Genomic DNA, 21754 nt, shown 5'->3' with positions numbered 1-21754 from the left:
TTCTCCCCATTCTTGAGTATCCCCAGTCCTAGTCATGTCCTAGTCTTTGCTCCTGACTCCCCCTGCCTTCCCTCTGCCTGGGGCTTCCTTGGGCACAGAGCATCAGGCGGGGAGAGAGTATCCCTCAATTAACCTTGGCAGGGCTCCTGAGTCTCCTTGGGGTAGGGTCCAGCCAAGTTTTGGGGGCACTTCACCTCACTTATGGCCCTTACAGGGTCTGTGTAAGGTGTCACCCCCAAAACCCAGGTCCTAGAAGTCAGACCTGAGCCAGACCTGCTTGAGACATTTGGGGCCAGTGGATACTGCCTGGAGCTTGGGCCATAGGGTAGCACTGCCACCTAGTGATGTCTAGAGGTATTTCCAGTTCCTCCCCTACTGCCGTCCCCCAGTGACCAGAGCCACACACCAGGATATAGAGTTCATAAAATCTCTTCCGAGCCAGCGGTCTGCAGCCAGGGCTGCCAACAAGTCCAGAAGCATTGCCTTGGGTTCCAGCGCCCCCGAGGATTTTGTTGAGTCACAGCCTCCAGAGCCTCCCACCACACTGCCAGGAGCTGCCAGAGCCCCAGGCACCACCACCCCTCATCCCCAAGCCCCAGGGTCTGACCCTGACATCTGGGGCAGAGTGCTGGAGACACAAATGTAATGATGCGCAGAAACGGAGAGTCACATCTCAGTCTCAGCCAACAGACTGTCCCCTAGTCCTGATGTCATTAGCACCATCTGAGAGCTGGGATCTGTGGAAGGCGGAGGGGTGTTCAGACCACCAGGCATCCCTCCTCTGGGGACCACAAACAAGTGGCCTAAGTTTCCCACACCGTCTCCCTGGTCTCAAGCCTCCAATCAACCTCTGGGGGCTCTTACCACTGGGGCCCGTCCAGGAGCTGCTGCCCCTCTGATGGGCAGCAGGCTCCCGTGCTCGCTGTCGTTCCTGGGTGTCGCCAGGCCCTCCTGCCACCTCCTCCTCCTCCTCCCCCTCAGAGAGGAGGTCACAGATCTGCTGCTGCAGCTCCGGGCTAATGCTGTTCTCGGCCAACACAAGACTCCGCAGAGCTGTAGGGTAATTTTCTACCATGTCCAGCAGGGTCTGCAGTGGGGAAGGATATGGAAAAGAGTGAATGCAGTTAACGCGGCTCCTCAGGCTCCAAGCTGCCACCCCTTTGGTATGTCCACAGGACGTATGTTGAGGCTAACCTCAACCTCTGGTCCATTCCCCAAAGTGAAGACTTCTCACCTGAGCTGACTGGTTGGTGAGGCCTGTGCCCTCCAAGTCTAGGACCTCTAAGGTGCGGCTGGAGGCCACAGCTACAGCCAGCATCCCTGCCACGTGGTCACCTGGGGAGACAGCACACACACACTCACCTGCAGTCATTTGCAGGCCTACTAACTTTCCCACAGCCTCCCCATCACCCTAAACACCTGAGATCCCACCCCAGGCCAGGAAAGGCTGGCAATTGGTAGATGGCCAGGAGGGGAGCATTGTGACTGGCCAGTGAATGGATGAAGCCAGCCAGGCCCCAGGGGTGGTGATGGATGCTCTCATCTAACTGTTGGTCAGCTGGTCCTCCACACCGGTGGCTCCTGTACTTCCACCCACAACCCTCTTTTTCCTTTCCTTCTCCAGTGTAGTGGTTACCATGGCAACTGATGATCCCAGGTTCTTGGAGCTGGGGTGAGGGGCGTGCTGAGAATCAAAAGGGACTTTTGCGAGCCTCACCCAGGGGGTTGTAGTCCAGATTGAGGACGCGGACCTGGGAGCTGTGGGCCACGGCAATGGCGAGGCGGCTCCAGCCCTTAGGGGTGATGCCGGGATTAGCGCTCAGTGTCAGCTCCTTCAGGCCTGGGCAGCATCACAGTGAGAAGCCAGGATGGGGAAGGTCAGGCCCTTCTCCAACCCCTCCCCCACCTGGGGATCTTTGGGGTGTCCCTAGTGACTGAGAGCCACGCCACCCCCTCCACAGAGCTTCAGGGACATTAGAGCCCCATGCCCTTCCTGCCTGCTGTAGCCTGATTCCTGTGTCTCCATTCCTGCTCAGCTCCAACTCTCCCTCCTTGAAAGGATCTGAAAACCATTCTCACCCACACAGTTAGAGCCCTCTTCTCCGGGCCGGGCCCCCTCCCCTCTGCACTTAGTTTTTTGCTTTTCATCAAGGCCACATCAGCCCTTGCCCTCAGCAGGGCCCTTGCTCACCAGACTTGGCCCCGTCAGGCGGGAGGAGGCCACAGATGAGGTTGATGGCTTCATCACCCAGCATGCAGTCCCCCAGGTCCAGTGCCACAAGGGCAGGGTGGAGGGCCAGGGCTGGATTCAACAAGGCCAGCCCCGCGTCCGTCAGAGGGCTCCCATGCAGACTTGAGGGGTAAGAGCAGAGAGCAAAGGTTACTGCCATCATCAGCCCTGTCTGTAAGGGGGAAGGCGCACCCTCCCTGATGGTGAGCCCTAGAGGTGAGGAGGACATTCGGTCACAGCACATGGGAGAGGCCCTGGGAAGGAAGAAAGTTCTAGATTCTGAAAGAATGCAGTTAAAAGAAGAATGTGGCTTCTTTTGGGGGGCAGGGACTAGGCCCCAGATCAGAACACAGAGAAGGGGTGTGTAGGGATGGTGTTTTGGACATAATGTATGGGCAGGGATCTAGTCCTCAGGGGAGGATTCCTTCTCTGGGGACAGAGCAGCTGCCCAGGAGAAGCCACTGGGGTGATCGGGTTGGGAGGTACAAGGACCCTGCCAGGGAGGGGGTGGGTGTCCTGTCTCCCTTGGGCTGGGGCTGGTGTTCATGGTCTGGAGATAAAGCAGGAGCTTGGAGGGTGTGGTGGAGGTATGGTCAGAGAGGAAAGGGGCGTGAATAAGGGGTGAGAAGGTAGGTCAAGAGCCAAGACAGGTCAAAGGAGGTGTGGGAAGGAACAGGAGGTGGCAAGAGGAGTGAGAGGAAGGGGTGTGGTGCCCAGGACCCCCTTTCGAGAGAGCACACTCACAAGAGGGACTGGATGGAGCGGTTGGTCCGCAGCGCCTCCGCCAGCTGCTTGATGCGGTTGGGACTGGACACGACGCCCAGGTTAAGGTTGAGCTGCGCCAGGGACGTGGCCCCGGCCAGGGCCCGGCAGATTCGGCCGAAGTCGCGGTCGCAGAGACGGCAGCCGCGCAGTGAGAGCAGGCGCACGGCGTTGTCGCGCAGGCCGCGGCAGATGTCCCGCACCTCGGCGCCTGACAGAGGCTCCCCCGAAATCTGGATGGAGCTGGGCAGCATCGTACCCACGGCTGGGCCGCCGGGGCCGGGGCCCGGGCCGCGGCCGAGGTTGGCGGGGCCGCGGGCGGGGTCGGGGCTGGGGTCGGGGCCCGGGCTCGGGTCGCGGACGCAGAGGGGGTAGCGGGGGCGGCAGAGGCGCAGGAGGCGGCGGCGGCGGTGGAGGTGGCGGTGGCGGCGGCGGCGGCGGCGGCGGCGGCGGAGAGGGGCGCCGGGGCCGGCCGGGATTGCGGAGCCGCCGAAGTGGCCGGCCGGGCTGAGACCGCGCGGCGCTGGAGCTGGGACGGACCGTGGGGTCCGTGTCTGGGTGACGGGCCGGGGGGCGCGTTCCGGGGTCGGGAACGCTCCTCGTCCCTCGCGGTTGCGGCGGCGGCTCAGGGACCTCAGCTTAGGACGCGCGGGACCAGTCTCCACTCGGAGGCCGCATCTGCTCTCTCCCTTCCTCCAGCCCCGCTCCCCCTACCGCCTCGTAGGGAGAGCCCGAGGCGGCCAGGCCGGCGGGCCGGCAGGCGGGCAGAGGGCGGCGGACTGCAGCTCCGGCTGAAGCTGCTGAGCCGGAGCGGGCGGCGGGTTCCCATGGCAACGGCCGCGTCACCACCGCTCGCCCCGCCCCCTGCCCGGCCTAGGCCACGCGGGCCCGCGAGGTTTGCGCACACCCGGCCTTCAGGTGTGGACGCCCTTCCCCTGGGTGTGGGGCCAGACGACAGGTGGAGAGTAGGTAGCCGGGTGGAAGCCTGGGTCGGGGAGGGGATGAGGAGAGGAGAATAGAGGCCCGTCACGTGGAGATGGCGTTTGGGACTATTAGTGTACCGGGTCCTTTTGCTCATTTTTTCGTCGTGCCTTCGCCGGGATCCAAGGCACGCCTCTCTCTCCAAGGCGGGATCCCCGCCGCCTACCGGCTCCGCCATCCAGTTTCGAGGTCCCTAGGGCCCTTTAATCTGCGCCTCGCCCCGCCCGTGCGACGAGAGGCGCCGCGTGCGTGGGGATTCCAGCCGCGTGCCCCTTGCCATGATGGCTGCGGCGCAGCTGCGGCCCCCGGGGTCCCGTCCTGGCTGAGACGGCCTGAGTTGACAGGCCCAGTGGAACCCTCAAAGGGTCCTTGGAGCAGGTGAGCCGCGGGTAGATGCAAGGTGCTGGTGCGGCTCCTTTCCCAGGTGATCAGGGCGCTGCTGTTGCTCTGACGTTCTCAGTACCGGTGGAGACTGGAGTAGCCAAAATGAAAGGCGTGCCAGGATGGCCTCCTGGAGTGGTTTTGCGGCCGTGGATGGTGGCTGGAGCTTTCAGTAAGGGTACACTGCTTAACACAGGCAGTGCACTTACAACTTGGTCCACTCCCATATGGTCGTATAGGGCAAACCCTAGGCATGTATTTTTTAGTTCCCTTATTAGAAAGGAGAAATGCTGACCCAGATTTACTAGGGTAATTAATTTTTTAAAAATGAATCATATAAAGTAGTGAAGGGAGGCCAAAGATCCTGTTCCTTCCATTAACCACCCTAAGTAACTCCTTAGGTGGAACAGATTAAACGGCTAGTGGGGGTGGATGTGCTCTCCTCCAGGTGGTTATTGCTTTTAAGAGAAAAGACTGAGAACTGAAGAAAGCTTTGTTGCTCTGGCCCCATATAACCAGGGCAAAGCCAACTTTGACTTCAGATGTTAACTCTCACAGGAAGATTATCCTTACACAATGACCCAGGTGCCAAAGGACCTTGTTATGACATGGGGTTGCATCTGGAAAGTTGTGTCCAATTGTCACTGCTCCATAGGCATCCCAAGAGTGACACGGAGGCCAGAGTCAAGTTGGGTGCACTGTTCCATCAGATTCCTGGTTCTTGAGCTAAGGCCTCTGTGATGCTGCACGGATTCTCATTCCCTCTGCCTTGGGGACAGGCAGTCTTCAACGCAGTCCGGTGTAGTCTGGACTACCCCACTCTAGTATTAGTATTTTTGGCTATGCCATTGGCGTGTGGAATCTCAGTTCCCTGACCAGGGACTGAACCCAGGCCCCCTGCAGTGGAAGTGCAGAGTCTTAACCACTGGTCTGCCAGGGGAAGTCCCTAGGCTGTCTGACTTTCATTCTGCTTGCATAGGGGTATACTTAAGGGAGGAACATGTGACATGACCACCACTGACAGAATAGGGAAGTGCGCAGGAAGAGGGGTGGCAGGGAGGACCACTAGAATGGGTAGCTGCAGGCACAGACTTCAATCAATATTTTAATTACCAAGTCTATATTTAGCAAGACAATGTGGGAGAGATAAAGAGGAAGGAAGGGGTAGGTGGTGAGAGGGCCTCCGAGGAGCTGACCCACTTTCTTCACTGGCTGCAGAGCCCTGCAGTCCCGGCCAGGAGTTCCTGGCCTTGTGCCCCCAGAAGCCCGACAGGCATCGAGGAGATACTTAAGTGGCTACAGCTCTGTGGCAGCTGTAGACCCCATCAAAGAGACACACGTCATCAGTACTGTCCTCTAATCTTCCTCCGCTTCACCGCTGGGGGAAAGGGGCCGGCCAGGGATTTCAGGTGGGGTCAGTGTGACTGCAGGGTCACGGCGACAGCCCTGGCTGTGGCGTTGAGCACGGTGGTGGGAAGCCTGGCAGCAGGGAGTGCGGCGGGGATGTCTCTGGGGACCCTCTGTATGGGCGGGATGTTGGGGCCCTCCAGCGTGTCCAGGATCCCTGAAAGGAGAAGGATGCAAAGTGAGTGAGGGTTGGCAGGGTCCTGCCCTGGGCAGCTGTCCTTCCCCTCCACACAGCCAGGCCCTCCTGACACTCACCCTCTACCACCTTGTGGTAGGCAAAATGCAGATAGAGTAGGAAGAGCATGTGCAGGGTAGCCAGGGTGCCACAGAGGAGCAGCCGCTGTGTGGGGCCCACGGTCCGTGACACCAACACTGCCACCTTGGGCAACAGGAATAGAGCTCAGAGGCCTGCTCCAAGCGAGTGGTGTGAGGAAGCCACTCTTACCCAGAGCAAAAACTCTTTGTGGGATGGGACTTGAGCTTTGAGCTGTTTTCCCAACTCCCTGGTAGGGCAGCCCACCCCTAGAAACCTGCTGCCCAGCTTACCATGCGCAGGGTGGACAACCCACCCACCAGCAGCCAGAAGAGGTAGAAGAGGGCATGGAGGTGGATGTTATAGGTGACGAACAGGACAATGCAGTGTCCGAAAAGGCCGTAGCCCTAGGAAGGAGGATGGTGGAGAGGAAAGTCGCTCAGACTGAGCTGGCCTCGTGGGGACCTTGAAAAATGAATGGTCCACTGGCCAGCTCACCCCATTCCAGACCCTGGGGCCCTAAGACAGGTGCAGACCAGAGCCTGGTTACTCCTTTAGATCACACTTGCCCACCACTGTGCTGGATTCCTTACCAGCAGTGCCAGCATCTGGAGCATGGTGATCTGTGCGTTGCACAGATAGGCGAGGAAGTAAATGAAGGACGAGACGCCTAGCCAGTAGCCGAAGCAGGTGCCAATGGCTGTGCCCATCAGGGTGCCCTCCCGCTGTGGGGTGAAAGCTCTCATTAGTTCTGTGAGGCCTCTGGTCTCAGTCTCACCCAGGGCCTCCTCCCTCAGGGCCTGCTTCTATCCACCATGTCTCTGTGGGCAGCTTTCAACTCATTTCAGTCACCCCCCGCAAAGTCCTCTGTCCTGCTTACGATAATGGTGTCAGATGTCTTCATTCCATGGAGGAGAATGGCCACCAGCGTGAAGACAAGCATGAGAGGTCCGTAGAGCTCACCTGCGATTTTCTGTCAATATACCAACTCATTCAGGCTGGGGGGTACGATGGCTCTTCTGTTGATGTCTTCCTGGGCTTTGCCTGGTGGCTCCACCCTCTGCCCCAGTTCCTCCCCGGCTCTTCCAGACATGCTACGCCCCCCTACTCACCTGGGGGAAGCTGACCATCTTGATAGGGATCATGGATTCCAGGAGCCTGGGAGGGGAGAGGGGAGAGGAGAGCAGATGAGAGCAGAGGCAGCACCAGGCCCTGAGGTTCTGGAAAGCCCGAATCTTCCTCATCTCACTAACTGAAGAGAACATGCCGGTTGTTAAGGAAGAAGAGGGTAGTAAAGACAGATGAGCGAGGAAATCACTACCCTGCCCCTGAAAATGCTTTCAGGAAGAACAGCCCTGACGCTGTGCCAACTGACGCAGCAGTGACACAGGGAATCCAGAGAGACCCCTGGGCCTTTGGGAGGGCTTGGCCGTTTACCTATGTGACCTGTTCCCCTTTAAAAGACATGCAAACCTCAGCAGAGATGCAAAGATAAACCCCTGGGAAATGTTTAGGAGGAAAGTTGTCACTTGCAAGAACCAGGGTGCCCCCGGCCTCTTTCTACTTATCATCCCTCCAGATACCACACTGAGCATTTTCTTGAGAAATATATTTGAAGTGGTATTAAAATTCCCGGCAAGACAAACAGAAGTACCCAAAACTTCCCCACTTCTTAAGTGAGTAGCTCCTAGTAGTACCTTAGATCCTGACTGGATTTTACTTCTGAGAAAGCGCCCTGTCCAACCCTCCAGCCAACCCTGGGTCAGGGGTCCCTCCTGGGTGTGTCCCTTCATGGCAAATGAGTGCTTGAGGGCTGCCCTTGAGTTAGGCATCCCATCTTACATCTAAGGCTCCCAGACACAACTACTACAGTGCCTGATGCACAGCGAAAGTTAGTAAATACTTGCTAAGTGGTAGTGGGTATTTGATAAGCACTAGTTGAATTAAAGGATGAACAAAGAACCAAGCCAAGATTAAATCCAGTTCTTGAAGTCATTCAACAACTATGTACTGATACTCAGATTCAGAGGCTGTTCTGGTCCTAAGAATTTAAAAGTGAACAAAACAGAGCCTGCTTCTGAGGAAGTCTTTGGAAAGAGAGACCCAGGAATAAGGAAGTACAGCAGTGCTGACATGTTACCTGTGAGAAGTGCAGAGAGCCCTGCTGGAGCACCAGGAAAGGACAAACCGGGTATGGGGAGCAAAGGAAGTGACGTTTGAGCCAAGCTTTGAGGAAGATGAACACTTTATTAGATGGAGAAGAGGAGGAAGGCAGTATGTCATCACTACGCCCTGTTCTATGACAACAGGAATGGTGTGGCTGGGTCATAACAAGGCGAGTCTAAGGGTTTGATGTCCGGTTGTAGTTTGGATGAAGGACTGGGTGTTAGGAGGGCAGTTTCTGTCAGGAGGAGGAGCCTCACCTGCTTCGCACCTGGGCCGGCTCCACATCAAAGTAGGGTCTCAGGATGTCGATGTTGGCATACAAGCTGAAGGCTCTGGAGGCTTGTCTCTTCCCTGCCTGCCACATCTATAGCAAGGAAGATGGGTGGGGTGAAAGGGTGCTGTCAAACTCTTGGCTCTAATGTTACTTATTTATCTGATTTCAACATGGTTTGAACTGGACAACCTGGGGTGGACTTCACCAACTCCAGAACCAGAGGTCTCCTCGGTATACATTTCCACCTGTCAGGGAGCCAACTGTGCTTACCTGATCAGCCACCTGCCGGCTCAGCTGTCCCTTAAAGCCCTTCATCCCCAGGAACTCCCCATCCTCTTCTTCAGCAGCAGCTGCATCAGCATCCACTTCTTCCTCACGCAGGCGCTGATGCAGCTCACCCATGTCCTCGAAGCTGGAGCCTGAGGTATCATCCATGTTCTCCATGTCAATCACTGCTGAGCCCCCACCCTGTGAAGACAACAGACCCTAGAGTGCAGGACCTTTCTGCTTCGTCCAGTTGAGTCCTTCTCTGTTCACCACAAGGTTTGGGGCTAGGGGACTTGAAATCGCCACAGATGACGCCACTCTCTTCTCCTCATTTGGTCTCAGAATCCCTGCTTGTTTGGTTCTCTGTTCTAGTCTGGGGAACCTAGTCCCTGTCTTCCATACACGGCTTTTTCCTACCTTCCCTACCAAGGCCCCAAAGGGCTGCAAACTGCCCATTTTCTTCGTCTCTCCCAACCCCAAAACAAGGCTATGCGCACCAAGTGTGGTTTTGGCTAGTGAATCCCATCCACCCCCAAGCCCACTCCCGCCATGCCTGTCTCCGACTGACTTTCCTAAACTTGTGGAAAGCAAGAGCAGCTGGGCCCAGATACCTAAGGCCCCTGGCTGGAGTACCAGTCTGGAGCTTTAAGACCAGCACTAGCCCCACTGCCTTTCTTGTGCACGAAGACTCAAAAGAAGATAAAAAGTGTTGCAAATGGACCAGACTTCCAGGCTCTGAGGGAGAGTCCCCATGACACTTCAGGGCGGCTGCCGGCCCAGGGGCTGCGGGCAGCCGGAGCCGTGGGGCCATTACCTGGATGTTTTCTTCGAACCCTCCCCATTCCGGGCCGGCCCCGTTTCGGGCGCCGCCAGCCGGCGCCGCCGGAGTTGCCATGTCCCTCGAGGGCTCCCGTCGCTGAAGCCCGTGCTTGTCCCGCGCGCGGAGGAGTAGTGGGAGAGATGTGAGCCTGAGAAAGGGACAGGTCTAGGGACAAGAAAGAAAGGTACGATGGGTCGGAAAGCGAAAAAAGGAGAAACCCGGATGTTTGGCTCAAACCAACTTCCGGTAGCTGGGGACGTGGACGGAGGCAAGGCACAGTCTCGCGATATTTAAGAGTCTAGGAGGTGGTGCGTTGCTACAGAAACGGAGGCGGACGACTAGTGCGCACGCATCAGTTAGGTACTCTGGTCACGTGGAGGAGTTGAAGATGGCGGCGGCCCAGGCTGTGGAGGAAATGAGGACCCGCGTGGTTCTAGGGGAGTTTGGGGTTCGCAATGTAAGTCTTGTGGCCTTCAGCTCGGGAGCAGAGTGAATCAGGGATGAGTTGGCGTCAGAGTGGGGACGGGCTTGGCCTCGCTGCCCCTTCGCAGACATTCTCGTCTCTCTTTGCTCTAGGTTCATACCACTGACTTTCCCGGTAACTATTGCGGCTACGATGATGCCTGGGACCAGGACCGCTTTGAGAAGGTAGGTGGAGCTGGAACTGTGGGATCGGACTTTGTGATATGAGCAACCTGTGCCTTAGAAGCTGTCCTTGTAATTTCCAAGGCGCAGCAGAAAAGGGCAGCTTGCAGCAAGGGGCAGAGGGCGGTAGCTGGAAGCAGGGTTGTAGTTTCCCCCACCGGTAGTCCTAACTACGACCACAGGAGCCAGCAGTTAGGGCTAGAGTCCCTAGTCCTTGTCTGCCTAGTCAAGAACGAATTCAGGCGAGGAGGCTGAAGGTACAGAGTAAAGTACGAAGTTGATTGAAAAGAGAAGTACATGTAGAAAGGCACACGGGCAGGACCCTCCCATGGGATGCACACTCACCTCTTAGCCAAGATGGATCTGGAAGTGAAGGCTTCTGGGAAGAGCAAGACTCGTTATGGCCTGAATTATCCTCTGACTTTTGACCCCAAGTAGCCTTTCTGCACTTGTGATGTATCTTCCTTATCCTAAAAAGGGGGAAGCAGAGATCCCTTAATCCTTACTCAGACGAGGGATTTCGCCTTGCTTTGTTCTTGCTGTAATTATTTCTTCAAGATATTTACAAGAGACAAAGACTGTTGACTCTGTTTCTGTTCTCTCTTCGTTTCTGGAGGGCAAACAGGAGGCTGATAGGAAATTCCTCAGCTGGAGCCCGTCTGTCTCCTACCATACTTGTGATGTGGGACAGGCTAAAGTAAAGGTCCAGGTTCTTATTCTACCTGTCCAAAGGGCAGAAAAATGTCACACAGAGAAACTAAGGTGTAGAGAGAACAAAGAAGCAATTTATTAAGGAGAAGGGAAAGTAGGCACTCACAGAATACGGGTGTCCACACGAGTGAGGAGCCCACCTGAGGGTCTTTCTAGCCCCACTCCTTTATTTTAATTCCTTGAATGGGTGCAGGTTTCTTTGTTGTTGTTCTTCAGTTGCTCAGTTGGGTCTGACTTTGTGACCCCAGGGAATGCAGCACGCCAAGCTTCCCTGTCGTTCAGTATCTCCTGGAGTTTGCTCAAACTCATGTCCATTGAGTCAGTGATACCATCCAACCATCTCATCCTCTGTCACCCACTTCTCCTCTTGCCCTCAATCTTTCCCAGCATCACTCGTTTGCAGTGAGTCAGCTCTTGGCATTACGTGGCCAAAGTATTGGAGCTTCAGCTTCAGCCTCAGTCCTTCAGTGAATGTTCAGGGTTTATTTGTTTTAGGATTGACTGGTTTGATCATTTGATCTCCTTGTTGTCTAAGGAACTCTCAAGAGTCTTCTCCAGCACCACAATTCGAAGGCATCAATTCTTTGGCACTCAGCCTTCTCTCACATCCATGCACGGCTACTGGAAAAACCATAGCTGTGACTATATGGACCTTTGTCAGCAAAGTGATGTCTCTGCTTTTTAATGTGCTGTCTAGCTTTGTCATAGCTTTTCTTCCAAGGAGCAAGTGTCTTTCAAGGCTGCAGTCACCGTCTGCAGTAACTTTGGAGCCCAAGAAAATGAAGTTTGTCACTGTTACCATTTTTTCCGTTTGTTTGTCATGAAATGATGGTTCAGATGCCATGATCTTAGTTTTTTGAATGTTGAGTTTTAAGCCAGCTTTTTCACTCTTCTCTTTCACTTTCATCAAGAGGCTCTTTAGTTCCTCTTCGGTTTCTGCCGTTAGGATCGTGTCACCTACGTATCTGAGGTTATTGATATTTCTCCCAGCAATCTTGACTGCAGCTTGTGCTTCATCTAGTACTCTGCATATAAGTTAAATAAGCAGGGTGACAATACACAGCCTTGACGTACTCCTTCCCCAATTTTGAACCAGTCCATTGTTCCATCTCCAGTTCTGACTGTTGCTTCTGGATCTGCATACAGGTTTTTCAGGAGGCAGGCAATGTGGTCTGGTATTCTCATCTCTTCAATTTTCCACAGTTGTGATCCACACAGTCAAAGGCTTTAGCTTAGTCATTGAAGCAGAAGTAAATGTTTTTCTGGACTTCTGTTGCTTTTTCTATGATCCAGAGGATGTTGGCAATTTGGCCTCTAGTTCCTCTGCCTTTTCTAAATCCAGCTTGAACATCTGGAAGTTCTTGGTTCACATACCATTGAAGCCTAGCTTGGGGAATTTTGAGCATAATTTTGCTAGCATGTGAAACGACTGCAGTTGTGCAGTAGTTTGGACATTCTTTGGCATTGCCTTTCTTTGGGATTGGAATGAAAACTGACCTTTTCCAGTCTTGTGGTCACTGCTTAGTTTTCCAAATTGGCTGGCATATTGAGTGCTGTACTTTAACAGCATCATCTTTTAGGCTTTTAAATAGTTCAACTGGAATTCCATCACCTCCACTAGCCTTGCTCATAGTAATGCTTCTTAAGGCCCACTTGACTTCTTTGATTAGGGATGGTCTATTTATTATTGGGAGGATGGGTGGGATCTTGATTGCACTTGGTTATAACAGCTTCTCTTGTGCATCTGTCTCCTAAAGCCACCACACTAAGAGCTTTCCCCCCTTTAATTTTCCCTTGGAGTGAAACACCAGGTGTGGAAGGTTGTATAGAACCTTTATTGCGCGTGCTTGGCCAAGCTCTGTTGGGTTACTAGTCAGGGTTTCCTATATAGGTGTCACAAAGTTTAATCAAGGTTTAATTCCTATTCCTGATGCCACTTCTCCATGCTTCATCTCATTCAGTGCAAAACAAGGAGAGGTGGCTTTGCCTTTTGCCTAATGTCTGTGTATGATGAGGCCAACATAAACAAATGACTCCAGTGTAATGCGGCAAAGGCAGCTGAAAGCAAAAAAAGATGATGGGGATAGGGTGGAGGTCGGGATTTTTTGGGGGGTATCCCACACAGACACTTAATCCAGAATGGGAATGGGGAGCAGAGGTATGGAAGATTTCTGAAGGAGGTGACATCTAAGTTCAGCCTTGAACAAGGAGCAGAGGCTGAGGAGTGTCCAAGCAGCTCAGTGGTAGGCAAGATTGAAGTGCATTTTAGGCACCGGAGGTGATAGGGAGCTCTGGAAGAGTTCTTAAGCAAGTAGGATCATATCTGCAAGCTAAGAGGTAGAGAGAGGATTTGAGGTTTGTCCTGTGGGGTGTGCACAATTTGTGACAGTTGCATAGGGAAGTTGAGGCTGAAGGCAGAAATGAAGATTGTGATGATGAAACAGAGCACAGGGGAGACGAAAGGTAAATTTGGTGGTTGCTTGGATATGGGCTGTTGGGGGGAGTGTAAAATTACTGCTCTGATGGGTGGTGGTCATTTAGCGATAAGAAATCAGTCTGGGGAAGGGGACTGTTGGGGCATTCAGTTTCCTGTGAGTGAAGTCCAGCAAACTGATTTTATATATATATATGAGTTGTTCATACAGGTTATTGCTGAAATCATGAGCAGGGTTGAGGTCACCCTGCTGCTACTGCTAAGTCACTTCAGTCATGTCTGACTGTGTGACCAAATAGACGGTAGCCCACCAGGCTCCTCCTTCCCTGGGATTCTCAAGGCAAGAACACTGGAGTGGGTTGCCGTTTCCTTCTCCAGTGCATGAAAGTGAAGTTGCTCAGTCGAGATGGACTCTTCGAGACCCCGTGGACTGCAGCCCACCAGGCTCCGTCCATGGGATTTTTTAGGCAAGAGTACTGGAGTGGGGTGCCATTGCCTTCTCTGTGAGGTCACGCTGGAGAGAGACAAAAACTTGGGAAACAGTAACATTTATATAGTAGGTAGAAGACTGTGCATTTAGAAGGATTGATCAGACCAGGAGGAGATTGATGCTCTGAAATCAAGGCAGCCGAGTTTGGAAACAGGCTTCTCTCAACAGTCCCAGGTGTAGCAGAGGTGTATAGTAAGATAAAAGTTGAGTAGTGTCAACTGGGTGAGCAGTATGTGAGCCTGTTCTTAGTAACATAGCCTCTGTGAATGTGGCTGGAAGCCATATTGCAGAAGGTTTTTTTACTTTTTGAGGAATTTGTAAGAAAATTTCATTTCTGGTTGTGCTTGGTCTTTAATGGGCCTGGGCTTTCTCTAGGTGCAGTGAGTGGCTTCTTACTGCAGGGCCTTCTTCCTGTGGGGCATGGGCTCTAGAGTGCTGTCTCAATAGTTGTGGTTCATGAGCTTAGTTGCTCCATGGTGCGTGGGATATTCCTGGGCCAGGGATCGAACCCGTGTCCCTCCTGCATTAACCACTGGACCACCAGGGAAATCCCTGCAGAGGGTTTTAAATGAATGGAAGACAAAAATGAAGGCTTTTCCAAAATCAAATGAAGGATTGAGGGAGAAAGTAAGGTCTAATGAGGGACATCTGGGCAAAGGGAGGTTTTTGAGGGGAATGTCAGGTGGGGAGGTATTGCATATACAGAAACAGGCTTCATTTAGTGTCTCTCCTATCCCTTTAGAATTTCCGTGTGGATGTGGTACACATGGATGAAAACTCATTGGAGTTTGACATGGTGGGAATCGACGCAGCCATTGCCAATGCGTTTCGGCGCATTCTGTTAGCTGAGGTATCGGTGGGCACGGTGGCAAAGGTGGGGTTGTGGGGGGGGAGCTCACTTGGGGAATTGTCTCAAGCGGTGTTCTTGCAGTGTTGCTGAGCATTCCTCCTGCTCATTCTTCGTAAACTTTTCATTAAGTATCCTAGAATGAGGTCTCGGTCTCCCTGTATCTGGACACGGGGGAGTTGCTGGGGGCACTGCAGGGTCTCTCTCCTTGGGCAGGTGCCGACCATGGCTGTGGAGAAGGTCCTGGTGTACAACAACACATCCATCGTCCAGGATGAGATCCTCGCCCACCGCCTGGGCCTCATCCCCATTCATGCCGACCCCCGTCTTTTTGAATATCGGAACCAAGGTGAGGGTTTGAGAAAATGACATTTTGGGAAAAAGGGGGCCGTCCTCCTCTGAAAGGGGTTCTGGAATCAGACTGCCTGTGTTCGAATCCTCTATTATCTACCTTGGGACCCTGGGCCCATTACCCATCTTGGGGTGCATCTGTGCTCTTCTCTGTGAGAACACTTACCCTCGCCCTTCCTGTGTTTGCCAAGAGAATGAGAGAAATGTGCCAGGCGGGGGGCATGGTGCCCGGTGCTGATGTCTCAGTCAGCGCTGTGAGCGCCCCACATTCCCCCTTTGTGCAGGAGACGAAGGCGGCACAGAGATTGACACCCTGCAGTTCCGGCTGCAGGTCAGGTGCACGCGGAACCCCCACGCTGCTAAAGACTCCTCTGACCCCAATGAGCTCTATGTCAACCACAAAGGTGCGCGCCGGGGGCTGCGGGGGGAGGGGAGCTCACTCCCTGGTGGGCGCATTTCAGGGACTTGGGTGTGATGTGCTCCCCCCGCAGTGTACACCAGGCACATGACGTGGGTGCCCCTGGGGAACCAGGCTGACCTCTTCCCGGAGGGCACCATCCGCCCAGTGCACGACGACATCCTCATTGCGCAGCTGCGGCCTGGCCAGGAGATTGACCTGCTCATGCACTGCGTCAAGGGCATTGGTGAGACCTTTTGACTACACTGTCAGTGAGACATGACAGGAGCTTGGCTGAGATACTCCCAACAGGGAGAAAGCCGCTGGCCCTTCACTCAGTAGCTTAGGGAATGTGAAGAAGGGTCTCCTCCCAGGCTCTGAGTGCCCTCTTTCCTCCAGGCAAAGATCATGCCAAGTTTTCACCTGTGGCAACAGCCAGTTACAGGCTCCTGCCAGATATCACCCTGCTGGAGCCTGTGGAAGGGGAGGCGGCGGAAGAGCTGAGCCGCTGCTTCTCACCTGGTGTTATTGAGGTGCAGGAAATCCAAGGTATGGGATTTGGGATGGTGTGTAAGCCCGGCCCTAAAGCATATTTCCTTTGAAGATAGCAGAGAGAAATTCAAGCTGTGGGCTCATGTATTTATAATATGGTTTGTTTTCATTAGGTAAAAAGGTGGCCAGAGTTGCCAATCCCCGGCTAGATACCTTTAGCAGGGAAGTCTTCCGGAATGAGAAGCTAAAGAAGGTTGTACGGCTTGCGCGTGTTCGAGACCATTATATCTGTGAGTTTCAAGTTGACAGTGGGGCGGTGGTGGTTTTTTGATGCCGCAGTTTGCTGGAGGTCAGATGTGGAATCTAGCAGTATGTGCTAAGGCACGTTTCTCTCTGGTCCCCAGTTTCTGTTGAGTCCACAGGGGTGTTGCCACCAGATGTGCTGGTGAGTGAAGCCATCAAGGTGCTGATGGGGAAGTGTCAGCGGTTCCTGGACGAATTGGATGCGGTTCAGATGGACTAAGGCCACGCTGGATGATATGGCCAGGATCGGGTACTCCTGAGGCAAGCTGAAGACTTCAGGTTCTGCCCTGCCCCCGCAGTACTACTACTGGGAGCCCAGAGAGACTAGGGGGCCTGGGTTTTCTGGGGACAATTCCAGCTTTATTTTCAGTCAATACATTTTGTTAAATGTGCCACAAAATGTGTCTTTTATGCCTTTGTAAGGCCTTGGTGTAAATAAATTCACATCCAGACAAAAATCCCTTTCTTGGAGACCATTTCTTCAGTTTCCATCCAGAAACACAGGGCCCCACCTCAGAAGAGACTTCGCATTATTTAGCAGTTAGGAATTTTGAGCTCAGACATGACTGCAGGTTCTGGGCCAAGTACCTCTGAAGCCCCAAGAGAATGCCAAATGGGGGCACAAGCAGACCGCAGGAAAACAGCGTGTGCTGCTCACCTATTTCCTGGATACGAGGACGTTCCTGAGAAGAGGGTGTTCCATGGCAGTCGAGTCACAGGGCCATCAAGACACAGGCAGGAAGAACAGTGCTCTTTGGACAGCCCCTCTGGGTTAGGTCCAGCGGCCACCAGTGGCAACACTTGAGAGGATGCAAGGACTACCTGGCCTACATGTCGTGGAGAGAAATCCCCCGGCTGGCATGCTATCTTAGTTCAGAGGGAGGGCCTGGTGGAGCAGGTCTCCTAGGCAGCTCCTCCTGTCCAGCCCCGCTGGCAAGATGCTTGTGAGGAACAGCGACCCTGGAGTGTGTCACTGGTTTGAAAAAGGCAGATGGGGCCCTTTCTGTATGAAACTGAGATTTTTACTGACATGCAGATGTGCTTCAGTTAAATGTTTCTACAAAAAGGTTATATAAACAATAGAAAACTTCTAGCATGAAGTCACTGGATGTTAAAAATATTACAACACAATAAATACAACTATACCCTCCACAGCCCCACCAGAGAGGAGTAGGCAGCTGGTAAACCTGGAGGGAAACATGCGGAGACGGCCTTCACAGTGGACAGGAAGCCCAAAGCACCACCCAGGAAGAGGGGACGGATCCAGCCTGTGCCATAGGGTGCTACGTGGACTCCCAAGTCTTTTCCAGCTTCACCTCTTCCTGCCCCCACCTGACCTGGGGCCATACCAGCTAAGAGCTGCAGCTTCAGTCCATGCACTCTGACTGGCTCTCACTGAAAAGCCTGGTCAGTGGATTGGACTGATGCCAGGCCTCTGTGGAGAGCACATGAACACTGTGGAGATTAACTTAATTCCCACACCCATGTCCCCTCTGCTTATAGGGCCATCCAGTGATGTCTAGAAGAGACTGGAGACTCACAATAAAGGCTCTGATGGGAAGGCATGTTTTTCTCTTCTGCAAATGGCCCATGAGGGAAGTGACCAGGACCCAAAAGACCATGAGATTTTTGAAGGCACCTGGACTCAGCTAGTCCTAGGAGAGGAGACCAGTGGCTAGCTGCTTGTTACAGATATAGCCTAGTTGGTGTGGATTTATCCTTGAATGCCAGTGACATCACATGACACTAGATAGGGTACTGTGGCTCTTGTGTCTGAGTGGACCCTGGGGGCTGGGGAAACAACACTGAGGATTCGTGGCAGGACAAAATATGTGAGCTCTAAGGGGTGTTAGAGCACTACAGACCCTGGCCCAGCCCTGGCCCCCGAAGGGACGGATGTTTGATACTGTACCCAGAGCTTATCAGTGGCTCATACCACGGATCTCCTCAGGCGACCAGATTCTTGCTCAAAGTGGGAACTGGCCAGATTCAGTTCAGCACCTGACCCAGATACGCCCCTGGAGAATGGGGAAGGTTCTTGTCAGCCCGGCAGCAAGGGGGCTCAATGGAACTCAACAACCCAGGAGAAACTCTGGCACAAGTAGTTCAGGGCTGAGCCCTTGCCGCAAGCCTGGCTGGTCACAGCATTGGGTGTAGCGCCCCTAGTTACCACTCTGCACAGGTGTATGGCTGCCTGGGCATGGGAGGGCTTGGGGAGAAGGGCCGCTCTGCTCTAGCTTTTCTCTCTGGGAAAAGGCAAAACTCCAAAGAGGATGGGATATACCTGGGAAATCTAGACAGAATGGTGTAAGCCCTGACTCCCTCTTGATACTTGAGCACAATGACTTCCAGCCCTAAACAGGGCCCGCTCTCTCCAGCTCCAGCCCTGGATCTCTCTCCAGGCTGACGACGGTGGAAAGTGAGGTGGCAGTGGAGAGGGGCCTAGAGATCAGCTACACAGGGGAAGAAGAGATGACAATAAAGGTCGAGGAAGGATGCGCAACAGCTTGATTTAGGGTTCAAAGATGGTGGCTAGGCCACCCTCCTCATCCAGCGCATCTGTCTCTGGCATTGGCTTTGGTTTTTTGAAAAGTGAGGGAAGATTCTTAATGTGAACTTCTTTCCGGAATTGCTCGCCCAGGGGTTTCTGTGGAAGACAAAGAGAAAGAACTAATGCCGGGGCTTGAGTAGTGGGTTACTTTAAGGATCATCTTACCGTAATGGGCATGACCACAGCTGGTTTCTGAGGCGACTGCAGAGGTGGTTGGGAGCATAAAGAAAACGTGAGACCTACCCCAATGCACCCAGCAATGAGGCGCTTGAATTGGTCCTTCCGGCGCTTGTCAGCCACTTTCTGCAGAGAGGGGTTCAACAGCTTGCAGTCAAACTGGTCCAGACAGTCCTTCTGAATTTCCGGAATCTGCTCCATCACAGCTCTTATCTCCAGGTACCTGGGCCGCTGAGAAGTAGGGATAAACCCACTCAATGGCATGGGTCTGGGCCCTGCCACACCCACATCGCAGAGGCAGCACTAGCAACTTGGCAACTGCCTGCATTGAATTATTAAGGCCCAAGTGACTGGAAGCGGCCTGTGAGGGATCAAGCTGCAGCCATCCTGCCTGAAGGCTTTCTCCACTCACCAGCGCCTCATATATCTGGAAGGCCAGGTGGACCAGGGAAGCCATGCAGCCGTCGTGCTGCCCATGTGTCTGTAAGCCCTTCAGCACGCTGGTGAACAGCCATGTAACAGCATCTGCGAGCAGTGTCCCTGACAGCACCTGGGGAGACAGCTGTGCTCAGGGCGAAGGGGGACTCTGAAGGCCCCAGCACCCGGGTTCGTCCGACTGATTCAATCCCCATGACCCCAGCGTTTCATTAGAGGTGAGGAGGAGGGATGAGGAACCATACTTGTTTGAGGAGAGGCCAGCAGAGCTGTGTGGTCGTCCTCTGGCAGGACAGGGTGTCCTTCCAGGCCAGGGAGTTGAAGGCCGTAATTAACAGCGCTGTACAAACATCCTAAGGGAAAGGGATGAAGGAATACAATGAGAACTCAAGCACAGTGTTCTCTGTGTTATGCATCAGGAGCTAGGGTTTCAATAGGTAAGCAGGAAAATGATAAAAGCAGCTACTGAAGAGATGTGAGTTTATTTCTGCTATGTCTATCAGGCCATCAAAAACAGGAACCAATCAGTATAGAAAAGAAAACCAGTGCAGGAAGGAGACAGCACCCAGGCTCGGGGAAGCTGAACACGGGCCTGGTGGCGACGTGCCTGGGTGTTTATCTGAGCCTTGACCCATGCCAGCATGGCAACACCGGGGCCTTGTGCCTTTCCCATGTGAAGGAATATTACTAAAATACCCTCTTGGTGGTACCAGAAAGTGAGTAAAGTGGATGCGGGCTCCCCAGCAGGGCAAGGAGAGAACCTCAACTGCCCCTCCACCCACCTCATGCTTCATCAGGCATTTCCCCAGGTCTGTAAGCTCCGCCATGGCCGAGGGGGCTACCTCTGTGGCCATCATCTCTTCATCTGTAAGTAGAGAGCAGAATGTGAAGGTTCATCCTTTCAGAACAGAGGCTGTCCTTTCTGACAAAAGCCTGGGATAAAACGGAGTGAGGATCCTGGGCTGACTGGTGGTTCTAGGTACTAGGACATCCCCTTAGGCTCATGAGAGGGTGTAGAAGCCCTGGCCCACGGCAGATCTAGGGATACACCTAACTGTACACTTGCAAAACAATTTTTTCGGGACAGTTACTTAAAAAGCCACAAATGCTGAGGCTCTTTCATCACTGAACCAGTATTTGAGCACCCACTGTAGCAGACACTGAGTTACTTACTGGGGATATAACAGAAATAGGACAAAATCCCTTTCTTGTTCTGAGTTAAGTTCTAGTGAGGGAGAGAAGTAATTGACAAACTGTAAGTAAAACATGATGTCAGGTAGTGATCAGTGCTGGTAAGACAGAGCAGAGGAGGAGACCAGAGGCTGGCGCTGCTGTTTTTGATAAGACAAACATAAAAGACACCCCTCAGAAGTGACATCTGAGCAGAGACCTGAATCAAAGCAACAATATCCTGGGATGGTCCAGCATATAGCTGGGAGAACAATCATTCTGGATAGATTGATCCAGAATCTGGATAGAGAGATCACCAAGTGCAGAGGCTGTTGGTGCTCTTGGTGCAGAGGCTCTTGGAGAATACAGCAAGGGGGCCAGTATGGGGGAAAGCTACATGTATGTGTACAAAGACTCTTCCACACCAGCCTGCTAGGGACACGTTTTCCATGGGAACTGACCTGGTTACAGAACTAACAGTATTTAGGAGTAGGAGCTTAAAGGCTGACCTCCAAGGGCTGCAACAGCCTCACTTACCATCTCCATCTGCAGGGGGAGCAGTAGTGTGGTCAGCACCTTTCTTTGAAACACAGCACACAGCTAAAGCAAGAAAGCAGGGTTACTGGGCTGATTATCACCAGACAACAGCCATCTCAGGCCAGTGGATCCCAAACTGTCTCTGGGCAGGCGAGGATGGGGGAAGGTAGAGGACCGTCCAGGCACAAAGTCGGCTTCACCAACAGAAACCGAAGCATTTAACCAGACCGTGTTCTGGTCCCTCTTCAAGTTCAATCAACTGGAGGGAAATTACAGAATGACCTAAGAGTAACTGACTGGGAGTGGACGTCTCATAGGTTTAATTGGTCTACTTTGGATGTCAAACAAATGAACTAATCAAAAAATAAAAAAGAAATATAACCACCTGCATGTCCAAGAATTAAAAGTTTACCCATTTGACAAAGCTAGGAAGTCACTCCTACCATTAATCCAAATTCCTCCTGCCATTTGAACCATTTCTTCACATACTGGCCTTAGCATGAACAATGACAATTCAGTTCACAATTCATAACGTGTCTTTAAGTTGACTTAAGGGCTACCTAGTTTCTATTTAGTTCATTATTTCTTATCAGTCTGTCAGTGTTGCTGCAAACAGGTAAGTGACCAGCTGTTTTTCCAGAAAAAGGCTTGTCTTCTACCCCTGGTTCCCACG

The 21754-nt window shown here is 53.2% G+C and overlaps 4 protein-coding genes across 6 annotated transcripts in view; 1 reads left to right on the top strand and 3 right to left on the bottom strand.

The window, feature by feature from the left end:
• Positions 1-666: 666 nt before the first annotated feature.
• LRRC73 (leucine rich repeat containing 73) lies at positions 667-3246 on the bottom strand. The gene is made up of 6 exons (XM_052648400.1): positions 2975-3246; positions 2192-2352; positions 1718-1840; positions 1235-1335; positions 865-1087; positions 667-737 (listed from the first exon to the last, which is right to left on the bottom strand). Exons 1-6 carry the CDS (start codon positions 3244-3246, stop codon positions 667-669), a joined length of 951 nt encoding a protein of 316 aa, XP_052504360.1.
• A 2195-nt stretch (positions 3247-5441) lies between these two features.
• Positions 5442-9789, bottom strand: YIPF3 (Yip1 domain family member 3). Its single transcript, XM_052648397.1, has 9 exons — positions 9536-9789; positions 8725-8922; positions 8438-8544; positions 7127-7172; positions 6895-6987; positions 6608-6739; positions 6308-6421; positions 6017-6140; positions 5442-5918 (listed from the first exon to the last, which is right to left on the bottom strand). The coding sequence occupies exons 1-9, from the start codon at positions 9614-9616 to the stop codon at positions 5770-5772; spliced, it is 1044 nt and encodes a 347-aa protein (XP_052504357.1). The 5' UTR covers positions 9617-9789; the 3' UTR covers positions 5442-5769.
• A 95-nt stretch (positions 9790-9884) lies between these two features.
• On the top strand, positions 9885-17731 carry POLR1C (RNA polymerase I and III subunit C). 3 transcript variants are annotated; one of them, XR_008200123.1, is made up of 10 exons: positions 9885-9998; positions 10118-10189; positions 14564-14671; positions 14885-15017; positions 15304-15423; positions 15511-15663; positions 15816-15965; positions 16082-16198; positions 16313-16490; positions 17367-17731. XR_008200123.1 is itself a non-coding variant. In XM_052648399.1 (10 exons), the coding sequence occupies exons 1-9, from the start codon at positions 9930-9932 to the stop codon at positions 16429-16431; spliced, it is 1041 nt and encodes a 346-aa protein (XP_052504359.1). In that variant the 5' UTR covers positions 9885-9929; the 3' UTR covers positions 16432-16472; positions 17367-17730. The 3 variants fall into 3 exon arrangements, 2 of the variants coding, with proteins under 2 accessions (XP_052504359.1, XP_052504358.1); XM_052648399.1 differs by having other exon boundaries at positions 16313-16472; positions 17367-17730; XM_052648398.1 differs by lacking the exon at positions 17367-17731 and having other exon boundaries at positions 16313-16658.
• The window catches only part of XPO5 (exportin 5), a 44500-nt gene continuing 38822 nt past the window's right edge, over positions 16077-21754 (bottom strand). The window contains exons 27-32 of the mRNA XM_052648393.1: positions 21082-21144; positions 20157-20239; positions 19620-19727; positions 19352-19489; positions 19006-19170; positions 16077-18858 (exon numbers count right to left, since the gene is read on the bottom strand). Of these exons, the coding sequence (XP_052504353.1) occupies positions 18724-18858; positions 19006-19170; positions 19352-19489; positions 19620-19727; positions 20157-20239; positions 21082-21144 (692 nt within the window). The 3' untranslated portion in view covers positions 16077-18723. The remainder of the gene's footprint in view (positions 18859-19005; positions 19171-19351; positions 19490-19619; positions 19728-20156; positions 20240-21081; positions 21145-21754) is intronic.

The sequence above is a fragment of the Budorcas taxicolor genome, chromosome 11, assembly GCF_023091745.1.
Source record: "Budorcas taxicolor isolate Tak-1 chromosome 11, Takin1.1, whole genome shotgun sequence".
NCBI classification, from domain to species: Eukaryota; Metazoa; Chordata; class Mammalia; order Artiodactyla; family Bovidae; genus Budorcas; species Budorcas taxicolor.
The sequence above is the reverse complement of the archived record's forward strand: the minus strand, read 5'-3'. Positions and strand labels throughout refer to the sequence as shown.

Coding starts and splice junctions, on each gene's coding strand:
- LRRC73 (XM_052648400.1), bottom strand. CDS start 3,246: ATGCTGCCCAGCTCCATCCAGATTTCGGGGGAGCCTCTGTCAGGCGCC. Junction 2,353..2,974: donor CGCTCCATCCAGTCCCTCTT/GTGAGTGTGCTC, acceptor TTACCCCTCAAG/TCTGCATGGGAGCCCTCTGA. Junction 1,336..1,717: donor TCTGGACTACAACCCCCTGG/GTGAGGCTCGCA, acceptor CTGTCTCCCCAG/GTGACCACGTGGCAGGGATG.
- YIPF3 (XM_052648397.1), bottom strand. CDS start 9,616: ATGGCAACTCCGGCGGCGCCGGCTGGCGGCGCCCGAAACGGGGCCGGC. Junction 8,923..9,535: donor GGTTCGAAGAAAACATCCAG/GTAATGGCCCCA, acceptor TTGTCTTCACAG/GGTGGGGGCTCAGCAGTGAT. Junction 6,422..6,607: donor TCCAGATGCTGGCACTGCTG/GTAAGGAATCCA, acceptor CCTCCTTCCTAG/GGCTACGGCCTTTTCGGACA.
- POLR1C (XM_052648399.1), top strand. CDS start 9,930: ATGGCGGCGGCCCAGGCTGTGGAGGAAATGAGGACCCGCGTGGTTCTA. Junction 15,424..15,510: donor GCTCTATGTCAACCACAAAG/GTGCGCGCCGGG, acceptor CTCCCCCCGCAG/TGTACACCAGGCACATGACG. Junction 15,664..15,815: donor GCACTGCGTCAAGGGCATTG/GTGAGACCTTTT, acceptor TCTTTCCTCCAG/GCAAAGATCATGCCAAGTTT.